The following is a 14,936-nucleotide window of genomic DNA, read 5'->3' as shown; positions in this document are numbered from 1 at the left end:
CCTACTATGAAATTTAGACACTCCTCCAAATTCAGGGCTCAGTCCTCTTCTGTTACCACTTTATACTCTTTCCTTAATAAATTCAGAATTCCCAGGGCGCCTGGGTGGCTCAGTTGTTAAGCGTCTGCCTTCAGCTCAGGTCATGATCCCAGGGCCCTGGGATTGAGCTCCGCATCAGGCTCCCTGCTCCACGGGAAGCCTGCTTCTCCCTTTCCCGCTCCCCCTGCTTGTGTTCCCTCTCTCTCTGTGTCTCTCTCTGGCAAATAAATAAATAAATCTTTAAGAAAATAAAAATAAAAATAAATTCAGAATTCCCACAAATTTGGCTTTCATTTCTGAGTATAATCCTTAAAATTTTCCTGACTTTTCTTAAGATCTGCACCTATAATTCTAGCATTCTACTGGAAATCTCCACATGAATATCCCACAGGTGCCTCAAACTCTGCATGTCTAAAACACAACTTCTCATCCTCCCCACACTTAGTTTACAGCATTACTACTGTAACCTAATCAGTAGCTGCAGAGTCTCTAGAATATGTCTCTCCATTCTACTCCCACTGCTTTTTCCCAAATTCAGGCCTTCACCTCTCTTTTGGAGTTTTAAAGCAACTTCCTGACTAATCTCCTTATTTCTAGTCGTCCTCCTTTGGTGCGTAATATAGATTCACACCAATTACATTTCTGAAATATAGCTGTGAACATTTCACTTCCTGAACTGTAAGCTCCTGAAAGAAAGGAAACATGTTTATTTGTTTTCAGATTCCTGGTATCCAGCACAGCGCCAAGTATATAGTAGACTCTTGATAAATATGTGTTGTTAAATTGAATTTTCTTGCTCAAAAGACCTTCCGTAGCTTCCTACTTCATTCAAAAGAGATCAAACTCAACTGGATTCAAACTTCATGATTTGGCCCCTAGTAATTCTTCCTTTAGCATCATTCTACTCACCATTTCCTGAATATGTCCAGGCTATCACAGTTCAGCCAATGCATAAACATGTCATCCCAGCCTGTCTCCCCCTTTCTCTTACTGCTATCCTTTAGAGTTCTGTCTTTTGTTGCCCAGCTCAAACACTACCTCCTTTAAGAAATGTGCCCCAAGTATGCCCTCAGGATAAATCTCTCCTCCCATTCTCACAAGAGCACTTCATACCTTTATTGTAGCATGACGTATTCATTCATATACCTTCCATGCCGGGGGGGGGGGGGGGGGGGGTAAGAACCAGACCCTTTTTCTTTGAAAAATGTGTAGCATCCAGCACAGTGCTTTGTACACAGTAAAAATGTTCAACAAACATCTACTGAATAGAATTAAATCAAAGCACAACCTGTTAAGAAAATTAACAAATGATCTATTTGAAATAGAATCCTGATCATTTTGATCCTGTGAGGCATATTAAACATTGAAATAAAATTCTTAGAAAAGTTACCAATGAATGGCAAATTAAGTTTATTTCCTTTACCCATTCAAGTGTGGTTTCACCACTTAACCAGCCTCTTTTCAGCTAATGGTAAGCAGTTATATGCAAAATATACTTCAGAGAATCATTTTATTCCTCTATATATGGGTTATGTGATATTAGTGAGCGATACTATATTCAGGTACAGTGATATGGCCCATAGAGGACATGTTCCAAGGAAGGCATTTAAGGATGACACAGGAAGTATGCCCAGGCACAATCCATTCCAAACAAAAGTCTGCTCCCACCTGGATCAAACTATTCCAAAAGCTTTTCAAGTTATACATAATAATCTTAAAAGTAGGTCAGTTTTTCCATAGAATCTGAGAAACAAATACCAATTTGCTCTGTTATCAATGTCACCAGTACTCAAGCCTCCTATTCTCCTGACTTGATGACATTACCACATTAAAGGGGGTTCCCTAGACTCATATTATTTTAGAGTATATTGTTGCTTTACTTACTTACTTATTTAGTAATATGGCTTTTGGCCTGTTAGAGCACATCAGTATGGATTTTTAAAAAAATTTTTTCAGGCATCTGAAGAGCCTAGCCATAAAGGAAGCATTAGGAAGTTTAAGTACATTTTCTTAAACTAAAAGAAAATACTGCTAGTAGTGTTATATTTTATTCTAATGTCAAAAACAGTTCTATAAATTTTTTATAAACTCCTTTTGTAGAAAAATGCATAGATAAACATATATGCAAAGCTTTGAAAATAATGTTAGGGGGTTCCTGAATCTCCCCAAATCTAACCATGAGCTCCAGAATCCTTGCCCTAATAAATTAAGGTAATATTCATTACCATCACCATAAAATTGTGCCATTTTATATTTAAATAAAACTGTCAGATCTTCTGGGGTGCCTGGGTGGGTGGCTCAGTCGTAAAGCATCTGCTTCAGCTCAGGTCATAATCCCAGGGTCCTGGGATCGAGCCCCGCATCGGGCTCCCTGCTCCGCAGGAAGCATGCTTCTCCCTCTCCCACTCCCCCTGCTTGTGTTCCCTCTCTCACTGTGTCTCTCTCTGTCAAATAAATAAATAAATAATCTTTAAAATAAATAAATAAATAAATAAATAAATAAATAAATAAAACGGTCAGATCTTCTTAAAACATTCAGAACTGCAATAAAATTAATTTGGAATCAAACAGTGTTATTTCTGTGCACTCTATACATATTTGGGGTGCCTGGGTGACTCAGTCAGTTAAGCAACCGACTTGATTTCAGCTCAGGTCATGATCTCAGGGTCCTGAGATTGAGCCTGAGTTGAGCCCTAGTCGGGCTCCCCACTCCATTGGGGATGGAGCCTGCTTAAGAGTCTCTCTTTCCCTCTCACTCTGCCCCTCCCCCCCACTGCTCACTCTCTCTCAAAAAAAATTTTTGTACATATTTAATATAATTTAAAGAAAATCCTCCTTTAGAATACATGTGCTCCCCAGGTATGTACTAACAGTTGTGTATTTGTTATCTTGTGAAAGAAAAAATTGTCATAATTATTTTATGAGGTTTATGCAGTCTTTGTTTCTTGAATTTTCACTACAGGACAGGATGTTTATATTTCTAAGACGATTTTTTAGGACAGTGTTCCCTATTCACATTAAACTGCTAATCCATGGACTGGGGTGCCTGGATGGTGCAGTTGGTTGAGCCACTGACTCTTGGTTTGGGCTCCACTCATTATCTCGGGATCTTGAGATTGAGCCCCCTGTCGGGCTCCTCGCTTAGCACGGAGTCTGCTTAGGACTCTCTCTCCCTCTCCTCTGTCCCTTCCCCACTCCCCTCTCTCTCTAAAATAAATAAATAAATCTTAAAAAAACAAACAAACAAACAAACAAAAACCCTGCTAACCACATGGACTATATGTTGAAGGAATACTGAATCTAAAAGATGAAGAAGATAAAAATAGAACTGAAAGCAGAAGAAAAAGACTGGTATTTCAAAAGAGAGAAGGGCATGGAGGAAAACACAAGTGACAGACAGGAAGTAGGAGATATTAAGAAACTTTTTTTTAGAGTTAAGTTTAACACACACACAGTTTAGCATCAAATAAGCCAGTATTGGACGAACAATTCCCAAAATATTCTAAATCAAAACTTTTTTCTTTTTGGGGATGCCTGGGTGGCTCAGTTGGTTAAGCGTCTGCCTTCGGCTCAGGTCATGATCCCAGGGTCCTGGGATAGAGCCCTGTGGGGCAGGGAGCCTACTTCTCCCTCTCCCTCTGCCTGCCGCTCCCCCTGCTTGTGCTCTCTGTCAAATAAATAAAATCTTAAAAACAAAACTTTTTTCTTTTTTTTTTTTTTTTTTTTAAAGATTCCATTTATGGGGCGCCTGGGTGGCTCAGTCGTTAAGCGTCTGCCTTCAACTCAGGTCATGATCCCAGGGTTCTGAGATCGAGCCCCGCATCGGGCTCCATGCTCGGCAGGAAGCCTGCTTCTCCCTCTCCCACTCCCCCTGCTTGTGTTCCCTCTCTCACTGTCTCTCTCTCTGTCAAATAAATAAAATCTTTAAAAGTAAATAAATAAATAAATTCCATTTATTTATTTGACAGAGAGAGACAACACAAGCAGGGGGAGTGGGAGAGGGAGAAGCAGGCTTCCCCGTGGAGCGGGGAGCCCGATGCGGGGCTCGATCCCAGGACCCTGGGATCACGACCTGAGACGAAGGCAGACGCTTGACTGAGCCACCCAGGCACCCCGACTTTTTTCTTTTTAAATACAGCATCAAATTCATCTGTAAATATCCTTTATCTTTTAATGTCATTTTGAAAAATCTTGCACTGTATTTTTAAATTCTTTTTTTTTTTTTTTTGAAGATTTTATTTATTTATTTGACAGAGAGAACTGGCACAAGCAGGGGGGAGCGGCAGGCAGAGGGAGAGGGAGAAGCAGGCTCCCCATGGATCAAGGGACCAATGCCCAACTTGATCCCAAGACCCAGGATCATGACCTGAGCTGAAGGCAAACGCCTAACCGACAGAGCCACCAGGCACCCCTTAAATTCTTATTTTTGAGAACTACTAAATTTAACTTGGAAAAACCAAAATATTAAATATTAATGACATCCAAATTGCAAATAAATTTATTAGTAAATACAAATGGAAGTGAAGAAATTTAGCTCCAAAAATTGGAAAACTATAAGGATATCATATTTAAAGAAGAAAAGAAAATTGCTTATCCTCACAAAATATGCTGGAATTCACATAGACATTTTAATAAATTATATCTAAAATTATATTCAAAGATTAAAATCTGCTGGGGGTTTTTTCTTCTAATTACAAACAATTTTTGAATGATATATTTTGCTTCCTAAAATTTCCTATATTCTAACATATAAAAAATATATTTTAGCTTATAATTGCCCCAGGAGTGGAAGAGGCTGCACTGATAATTCGGCAAATTGCTGATCACAATTTAATGACCTCGAAGAGAGAACCTCATGAATGGTTGGATAAATCCTGGCTTGAAGTTTCACCATCTAAGGTCCATTTCCTAAATATGTAAATTAGGTATTTGCAAAGCAAATATAAATACATGTGTTTGAATTCTCTTTTTGGTAGCATTTTTTTGTCCTATAATGTTTGCATGAGCATATATAGCAGTAACTATAATGTACAATATTTATTTAGATCATTTTCCAGAATCATGGGTATTTTTCAACTTCACAGAAGTATTTTAATGAGATCTTTTATAATGAACTTGCAAATCAAGTGTATTAGGTGATATAAGACTTCAGTGCCTAACATTTTCAAAACATGTTTTTCTAGTTCCTAAATTTAAACATTTAAGAGTAGTAAATATGAGAATAGCAAAATTCCATCATTTCATTTTGTCAGGAATTCAGTTACATAATTGAAACTGAAAGTAGAGTTGTAACATATTTGTAAGATTGCACAGTTAATTTTTAGAAATTCCTTTTGTTTAAGCATAAATCTTTCCAAGTTCTCATACCAACCTAGTATCTCTGTTACCTTTATTTTTTTAACATATTCAAATCATGAAAACATAAAAAAAGAATAATGAAGGTAACATGGAATGATCTTTCAGATATATTACATGAAAAATGAAGTTGCAGCATAGAGCTTGTGTACTACCACTTGTGTAAAACAAGGGGAAATTAATATTTATATGTGTTTGTAAATGAATAAAGCATCTCTAGAAGGATACCAAGAAATGATAACATTAGTTATCTCCAGAGAGGAGAACTGGGATAATGGGGTGAGGATGAGAGTTTTTACTGCACACCTTTTAGTACCTTTTGAATTTTGAACCATGTGACTATTTTACCTATTTAAAAAATAAAATTATAAAGCAAATAAATTAAAATATTAATGTATTCATATACATTCATCAAACATTCATATATTCACATATATTAAATCACAGAATTTTTATATGCCTAAACAGAACATGGGTATAATTCATTATGGGATGTATGTATGTCTGTGCAGTTTCCCTCTTACCAAGGCATGTCTAATCTACTCACATATCTGTCATTTGATAAAATCAAAGAGGGTGCAAAAAGCCAGCGTAACCCAGAAAGAAAAGGAAATACAGTAATAGTAAAACATGGCTGCTGTATTTCTAGACTTTTATGAGATCTCTCTGAAAACACATTTTTAGACCAACAAGGTTTGATAGAAGTTCTTCCTATACTCTTCACAGCAAGGCTTTTCTGAAAGTATCATAAACATGGTTTCTCATAAACATGGTTCATCTTAATCAAATAGTAATAGTAGTATAAGGGAGAGCTAAAGAAATCTCGAGTTATAAAAGTCCCCTAAAACGTTTCTCATTAGAAAATCTGCCATAGGTAAAACAATTGTCATTCGAAGGAGGCGAACTGTAACAAAAATTTTTGGATGAGTGATTAAAATGAATGAACTTTAAGATTTTTCTCAATTCTGAGAGCATATGAATCTTAACTGCCAAAGAAGTTCCTTTCCCTACTAGCCATACTTTTTTCTAGGCATCTCAAATTGAGTGATAGATACAATGACAAAAATTTTAATCTGCTAGATTGAGCAGAATAAAATGGATCATTTTCAAAGGACCAGTGGCTGATTATTCCTTTAAACTCTTTTCTAGGAAGAAATGTACTTACTTGACTTTCCATGTATTAACCCATTGGTGGCTCAGCTCATGTTAAACAAAGGACCTTCACTGCACTGGATATTATTAGCAACTCTGTGTCAACTTCAGGAGCTTTTACCTGAAGTTCCAGAAAAAGTGTTAAAGGTTAGTTTTTTGAACTCCATAGTCTTATATGAGTTTATTTCCTTTCCATTTGAGTACTGATTTTTACCATAACAGTTTTCAAAATGAAGGTATCCAAGTTTAATTGTTTTGGACTTTGTGTAGCAAAGAAATAATTTACTTGAACTAAATTTCACATAGAACTCTCATTGGATGTCAATCACATTATACATTTTAAAGCTATCTTGTATAGATAATTCAGTACAGTCAGCTTATCACACTTCAAATTATTTTGAAATGTTATTGTGCCCACAAGTATGTGATCACACACTCTATTCATATGTGCTTACAATCCTGATGCCCTTCCTTATAGTAATAAAGAAAACTTTAGCCTTATTGGTAAAAATTTTACATTTTTATCAAGCAGATGGTATTCATGTGTAACTTGTGTAACTAAAAATTCTATTAGAAGTGATTAGAAAATGGATTTTATAATAAGTTTTTCTTTTAATAGAGCCTAATTATGTTATGTTTCTTATGACATGGATCACTATAATACCCTACTTATTTATATCTTGCTTTCTTTACATATAGATAAGCATTGTTATTTATATTTACTTGACTGATGTTTATATTGTATTTGTTTATATTACTTGACTGATGTTTATATTGTATTTGTATTATATTAATTAATTTTTAAAATTTTTTAGCATTTTTGTAGCATCACTTCCTTATTCAAGATTAGTTCTTCTTCCATAACAAATTCACCTCCAAGTCCATTACCTCAGGAAAATGGGAATCAGACTAGTACCTTTACCTCCCAGAATTCAGCTTCTGGCTCTTCAAACTCTGTCTTTCAAGAACATAATGAATATTACCACTATTCAGATATAGGAGAGACAGTGCACAGAGATACAAACAGCACTTCAAACTATAACTCTTCCCTTACGGAACTAAGAGAAATGCCATGCATTTTACCACCTGTGACTTCTTACAATCAGGCCAGCTACTGGAAGGACTCCAGTTGTAACCCTAACACAGTGCACAATCCTTTCCTGGTTAATACAGAATCAAGGAATGTGGCTGGTAACTCCTTTCGAAACCAAAATGATTCAGAGTCAGATGTCTTTTATTTGGATCTAACACAAATGAACTGTGAAAACATATCACCAGTTGACACTCAGAAGAGAGTTGCCCCTAATTTTATAAATTACCAGAAAAAGGGAACACATGATGCAAAAGGACCTATAAATAAAGAAGTGTCTGCCCCTAGCTTTTCACTAGAAGGCTCCCAATCTCCTCTTCCCTGGAACTTTAAGAAAAATGTATGGGAACAACAGAATCACTCATTCAACTTAGAATATGGTGTACAGCAGACTACATGTGACAAATGGTACTCTCAGAAAGATAATTTATTCACTAATCAGCAAAAATGTCTATCAGATGAGTTAGAAGGCTTCATATGTGAAAGTTCAAATGCTGGGACTAAAAAGACTTTCTGGAAAGAATTACCATCTGTCCCCAGTTTGGATTTATTTTGTGCTTCTGATCCTAATGTAAATAAAAAAGAATTCAGCAGTCTTTATTTCCACCAAAGAGCTGGAAAATGTTTAGGACAGAAAAGGCACTCTGAATCCTCATCTAACTCAGGAGACAAGAAATCATTACCAGGTAACACTATCTAACGTTAATAAAACTACTCACAGGTATAATTTTTTAAAGTTTATTTATTCTTTTAGCAATCTCTACACCCAGTGTGGGGCTCAAACTCGCGACTCCAAGATCAAGAGTCACATGCCCTTCCAACATGAGCCAGCCAGGCACCCCTTGCAGATGTAATTTTAAAAGATAGAACCATCTCTAAATTAAAAAAAAAAAAAGTTTGTTTTAATTACTGTACTTAAAGAATCTTCAATAACTTTGGAGTCAAAAAGAAAATCAAAATTCTAATTATAGACATCTAAGAAAATAAATGCAAACAAAGTATGTCAAATTCTTGTAGCTTTAGATGAACTAAGCGTTCAACTTAAGAAGTTAAAAATAAAACCTCAGAACAAGTCTAAGTAAAGCTGAAGACTAAAATTAGCAAAGATTAAACAGAGAAATCAGTGAATTAGAAGAACTAGCTTCTTCGTTGGGCAGGAATATTTAATGGGCTAACATTTATTAAGAGCTTATTATAGGCCAGGTGCCCTTTTAGGCCCTTTATGTGGATTATTGAATTCTGACAATACTATTAAATAGATATTACTATTAGCTCTACTTTACAATTGATGTTTCTGAACATTTAATCATATCAGTTTTTAAAAGGACAATTTTATTTTCTCTTTTCTGGTAATGATACCTCTTGTACCTTTATTTTCTACGTCATTTCTTATTACATTGGCTTGAACATGTAGAACAAAACATTAAGTTCTAATGGCCATACAAATGTAGCCTTACTATGATAGGGGGAAAAAATAATAAAAAGGGGAGAAGCTTAAGCTTCAAAGCTCCTTTTTTGCATAGGCCCTTTTGTGAGGCTTGAGAGGCTCCCAGAAAATCTTGTATTCTTTGTTTTGTTAAAAGAGAACCTCCCCAAATACCGTATGATCTCACCCATATGTGGAATTTAAGAAACAAAACAAATGAACAAAGAAAAAGAGAGACAAACCAAGAAACATACCCTTAACTATAGAGAACAAACTGATGGTCACCAGAGAGGAGGTGGGTGGGGGATGGGTGAAATAGGGGACGGGGATTAAAGAGTGCACTTGCCATGACGAGCACTGAGTAATATATAGATTTGTTGAATCACTATATTGTACACCTGAAACTAATATAACACTGTATGTTAAGTATACTGGGATTAAATAATAATAAATAAAAATAAAAAATAAAGAAAGAATAAAATAAAAGAGGACCTCCCAACCTGTACAGTTGACCCTTGAACAACACAGGTTTGAACTGCATGGGTCCACTTACACACAGAGTTTTTGATAAATACAATATGGTACTATAAATGTATTTTCTCTTATGATTTCTTAATAACATTTCTTTTTTCTAGCTTACTTCTTTATAAGAATACAGTATATAGTACATATAACATACAAAATATGTGTTAATTGACTGTTTATGTTATCAGTAAGGCTTCCAGTCCACAGTAGGCTCTTAGTATACTGTTAAGTACTAGAGAAATCAAAAGTTATATATAGAATTTTGGGGTGCCTGGCTGGCTCACTCAGCATGTGACTCTTGATCTCAGGGTCATGAGTTTCAGCCCCATGTTGGATGCAGAGATTATGTTTAAAAAAAGTTATATATAGATTTTTGAGTAAGAGGAGAGAGTCGGCATCCCTAACACCCTCATTGTTCAAGGATCAACTGTATAAACCCCAGGACTCACAAAACTTGGATTTGGTCCTGCTTAATAGTCATAATTTGTTTTGTTCCTGATCTTAATGGGAAGTATTCTATCCCTAGTTTTGTAAGAACATTTGTGAGGAATAGATGCCAAATTTTATACACATTTTTTTGGGTGCCTATTGGGGAAAACCAAACATGTTTTCTCCATTGATCCATTGATGTCAAGGATTATATTAACAGGTTTACTAATATTAAATCATTCTTATTATTCCATAATAAACTTAATTGGCTTTTGAAGAGTGATTCTTTTAATTTGCTGTTGAATATGGTTACTAATATTTATTTATGATTTTCATATCTATATTCATAATGCAATTAATCTATTGTGTTCTTTACTTGTGCTCTGTCACATTTTGACATGAAGTTTATTCCAGCTTCATTAATGAACTGAATTAAAAATTCCATTTTTTTTCCATCTTGAACCAAATCAAGCATGTGAATTACTATATGTTCTTGAACATAGGGCATCCCAATATATAAGATAATCCTCCGAGAAGATCTCAGAAATTATTTCTAATAACTTTTAATATTTAAGCTTTTGGGGGTAGGGATGGAATAGTCAAATGTCTATTTACATTTTAATTAATTAAGTATAAATATATTTTTAAATCATAGATTGGATAATGTTCATTTAGAAATATTGCTTTTTTCTGCTTTCAAACTTCTTCCATAAAATAATTTTATTCAAACAATTCACATGAATCTTTGATACTAGTATCATTATCACTATGGAAACTTTTGACTTTTTTACTGTGCTTTCCCAAAGCACATCCTTACCTTCATTGTTTAAGATGTAACATTTTTAGAATTCATATTAATGCAGGCCTAGACAATTTATCCAAAGCCATTGGCATAATCTCAAGATAATTTTCCATTTGTCTTATAGATGTGTATTTGTGATCTCTATGATAAAAATTACCTACTATACTGCTTCTTAAATTTGCTTATAATGGCATCCAACTCTTATAATTATGAGATTATATTCCCAGGAATAATTACTAAAACATTTTTAAATACTTTAGCCTCCTTTTTCACTGATTTAATTAATTAACCTCTATAAGAATCCAAATCTAGGATATTTCAGGCTAATGTGTCATATATAATACAGTCATAGAAGGTGAGTCCATACATGATCACCACCTATCATATATCAGAGCTCAGGATAAATTCCACAACATTACAGATAGGAGGTAATGAGGGAAAACTTAAATGAAAGAGTCTTAAATCTAGGGAGATTTAATTATTTGTGCAAAGCATGAGCATACAAATATGTGTACATGACACTAATTAGTATTGAGCCATTAGGTAGAGGTGCATTTATGCTAAAAATGTAATTTTTATAGTCATTTTATCTCAGGTTGTAAATTTTAACACTTTGTAGATAGATGAAGAGATAGGATGCACCAGAATAGCTGGAAAAAATAGCTATATTTTATTACTCTCAGAAATAAAATGGTTTTCCTTTTTCTTCTTTTAACAGATTTCATGTGCTCACAACTACCACAATTCAAAAAACGGCGTCTAGTGTATGAAAAAGTCCCTGGTAGAGTTGATGGACAAACTCGTCTGAGGTTTTTTTGAAAGAAAGGATAGTGTTCTGTGCCACATTCCTTTGTTTTTGATGAAAATCTAGTAACAAAATGATTTAGATTTGCTCATTCATTAAAGAAAATACATTGTTAGATGTTCTTGGTGCTTCCATATTAAATTTTCAAAATATATATTCTGCTCTATTGTTTGCATCTTTGTATGTAAAATATTCTAATTGGCGTAATTGTCGTAAGATCCAAATATCTTCCAGATTCACCTGAACATTGCAAGCCTTTTTTTTTCTTAAAGCAGTAGATACAATATATACATTTAGAGCAATAGCAGTATATATAGTATTGTGTGTGAGTATATGTATAAATATAAATGTATATATATGTTATTTAGTTGTCTTCTGAAGGGCTTACTGCTTCCCATCTTTCCTCCAGCAAGCCTTTTAAAATGAGCCTCCATCTCAGTCTGACCCTTTAAGTCAAGAAGTGAAGATCACCAGAGTAAACCCTCCATCACCAAGAAAGTTAAAATCTAGGCAAAGTTCAAGTTAGAGAACTTCTCATTTTTTTTCCTAAAGATTTTATTTATTTGAGAGAGAGAGAGCGCACAAAGGGAGAGGGAGAAGCCAACTCCTCGCTGATCAGAGAGCTGGATGTGAGACTTGATCCCAGGATCCTGAGATCATGACCTGAGCCTTAGCCGACTGAGCCACCCAGGCACCAGAGAGAGAACTTCCCATTTAAAGTGTTGCCTTCAGGGATGCCTGACTGGCTCGGTCGGAGGACTGTGCAACTCTTGATCCCGGGGCCATAAGTTTGAGCCCCACACTGGGTGTAGAGATTACTTAAATAAATAAATAAATACTTAAAAAAAATAAAGTGTTGCCTTCATAAATAAAAATTTAAAACTAAGAAAATATTTGCAACCTACATAATAAAAAAAATTTACATTCCTAATATACAAAGAATCCTACAAATTGATAGGAAGACAACCTAATAGAAGAGTGGACAAAATATATGAATAGATATTACACTGAAGAAACAAAAATAGCCAATAAACATTTGAAATTATATGTGGCTTCATTACTCATCAGGCAAATGCAAAGGAAAACAGATCACCTATCAGATCTGCAAAATTTTTGAAAATTAGTAATATTCAGTGTCGGCATATTGGAGAAAGAACACTTTCCTATACTGTTGGTACAACATTTTTGGAGGATAGTTTGTATATTTTTTAATGGATGATTGTAGGTTTCTAATTACTCTGGTATTTATATTCCATTGAGTACATTTTTTTAAAGATGTAATAATTTTATTTTAAAATGTCAGAATTCCTAATAAAGTTATATTCTTTGCAACTATTCGGTTATTAACAAAACTTTTATATGTCATCTCTAAAATGGAGGTAATGGGTTTTTGACATTATTACAGGTGGTACACCAGCAAAAATGTTTGAAGACCACAGGCATACTCTTCCCTGGCTTCTGAAATTATCACCCTATTACTACCAAAATTGACCTCTGCCTTCTTAGATCCAAGAGACATGCAGACATCACCTTACTTGACCTCTCTTCAGCGTTTGATACTGTTAATCGTGTCCTTTTTGAAAGAGGCTTCACACCACCTCTTCCTTTCCTCCTCCTACTCTCCTCTTGCTATTATACTTTTATTTATAGGATGTTTGGTTTTGCTTGGGTATGTGGGGGTGGAGACTTTAAAGAGAAACTATTTCTGGACATCTAATTGGAATTTCTGTTCTACTTTTTTTTTTTTTTTAAAGATTTTATTTATTTGACAGAGAGACACAGCGAGAGAGGGAACACAAGCAGGGGGAGTGGGAGAGGGAGAAGCAGGCTTCCTGCTGAGCAAGGAGCCCAATGCAGGGCTCGATCCCAGGACCCCGGGATCATGACCTGAGCCGAAGGCAGATGCTCAACGATGAGCCACCCAGGCCCCCTGTTCTACTTTCTTAAAATTTTGTCAAGATAGCTTCTAAACTAAGGTGAGGCTAAGGCTTCTCAGCTTGCAGATCTCCTTTATCCTGCCTTTAATCAGCTTCCAGAGGAGAGGAGTTTCTTTATAGGCCATCAACTACAGCAAGCCTTGAGGCTAGGCTATTAACACTCATGTCCCTGCTTCCTCACCAAATGGAGTGGAAGTATGAGTCCTCCTGTGGGCATTCCTTAATGGCGCTTGCTGTTTAAGGACACATTCTGCCTGAGCGTGGAACAGCCTCTGTCAGAGGTATTGGGAAGCCAGTCTTGTTTTAGGAGTCTGGGAACAATCGATAAAGTAAGTGAGCTCTGCTTTAGTAGAGCACTCCCTGGAAGCCATTGTCACATGTCAGGTCGGGCTGATCATAGAAGCCCCGAAGGGTCTGGTTGGGCCCTTGTTAGGGGACCAAAAGTGTCAGTCCGGCCTCCAAGATCCTCTTCCAAACACCCCATCACAAGGAATTGTTTGGAACAGCCCCAACTTCTCAGGTTGGCTCTTGCAATGGAACTTTGATTTTTTTTTTCCCCCTCTGAGAGCATTTCCCTGTGAGGTTTTTCATGTTCTAAAGAGTTACTTGCCCTTAGATCCATTGCTGTGATAGTGCTGCTCACTTCTGAGAACTTTTGAGAGATCTTACTCCAAGTTTCTAGGTCCAGCCCTAGAACATCAGCTGCTCCCTCCCTCCAACTGTGGATAGACATAAGATACTCCTTCCCTTGCCACTGAGATACAGGGTATAAATGGGAATCAACACCAGGGCATCTCACCCCTTGCCTCTAACAGTAATAGGTTGGTTATTTTCCCCCACATAATAAGCCAACCCTCAAACAAGGGATCCAATGATTTTAATAAATAGAGCAGCCTGGATTAGAGGGGGTGGAGAATGCAAAGAGCAATCCCAAATGAGGACTGAAAAAGTACATATTTTTCTGTCTTTTGCCTTTTTATTCAGTTTATGATTTTATCATACAACAGTTTTAACTTAATACTTATTTAAATTGAATTATTTATTTAAATTAAATTTTATATAGTATACACATCTTTTCTTTTTTGATTTCCGGGTTTCATGCCTTGCTTAGGAAGACCTCTTTTAACTTTTGTACCTTAGTTACACAACTATTCCCTTAATTTTTCTTCTAATGCTTTCGTATTCCCTTTTCTTTAACCCATGTGGATTTTTTATTACATAATACAAGCCCAATTTTATTTCCTTCCAAATGGATGGCCAGTAATGCCAGCACCATTTATTAGTAAACCATACTTTCCTACTGAATAGAAAAGTCAAGTCTATTTCTGAACTGTTATGATCCAATCATTTATTTGCCTATTCCTATATCACAATAA

General features: G+C 35.6%; 2 protein-coding genes across 2 annotated transcripts in view; one reads left to right on the top strand and one right to left on the bottom strand.

Moving 5' to 3' along the window:
- Window positions 1-11,637, top strand: part of SHOC1 (shortage in chiasmata 1) — an 84,730-nt gene extending 73,093 nt beyond the window's left edge. The window contains exons 24-27 of the mRNA XM_078061597.1: window positions 4,807-4,938; window positions 6,544-6,693; window positions 7,362-8,322; window positions 11,537-11,637. Coding sequence (XP_077917723.1) covers window positions 4,807-4,938; window positions 6,544-6,693; window positions 7,362-8,322; window positions 11,537-11,637 — 1,344 coding nt within the window. The remainder of the gene's footprint in view (window positions 1-4,806; window positions 4,939-6,543; window positions 6,694-7,361; window positions 8,323-11,536) is intronic.
- Window positions 1-14,936, bottom strand: part of GNG10 (G protein subunit gamma 10) — a 34,794-nt gene that overhangs the window by 9,945 nt on the left and 9,913 nt on the right. The window lies entirely within an intron of this gene.

The sequence above is a fragment of the Halichoerus grypus genome, chromosome 14, assembly GCF_964656455.1.
Source record: "Halichoerus grypus chromosome 14, mHalGry1.hap1.1, whole genome shotgun sequence".
NCBI lineage: Eukaryota > Metazoa > Chordata > Mammalia > Carnivora > Phocidae > Halichoerus > Halichoerus grypus.
Note: the sequence above shows the minus strand (reverse complement) of the source record. Positions and strands in the feature narration are given on the sequence as shown.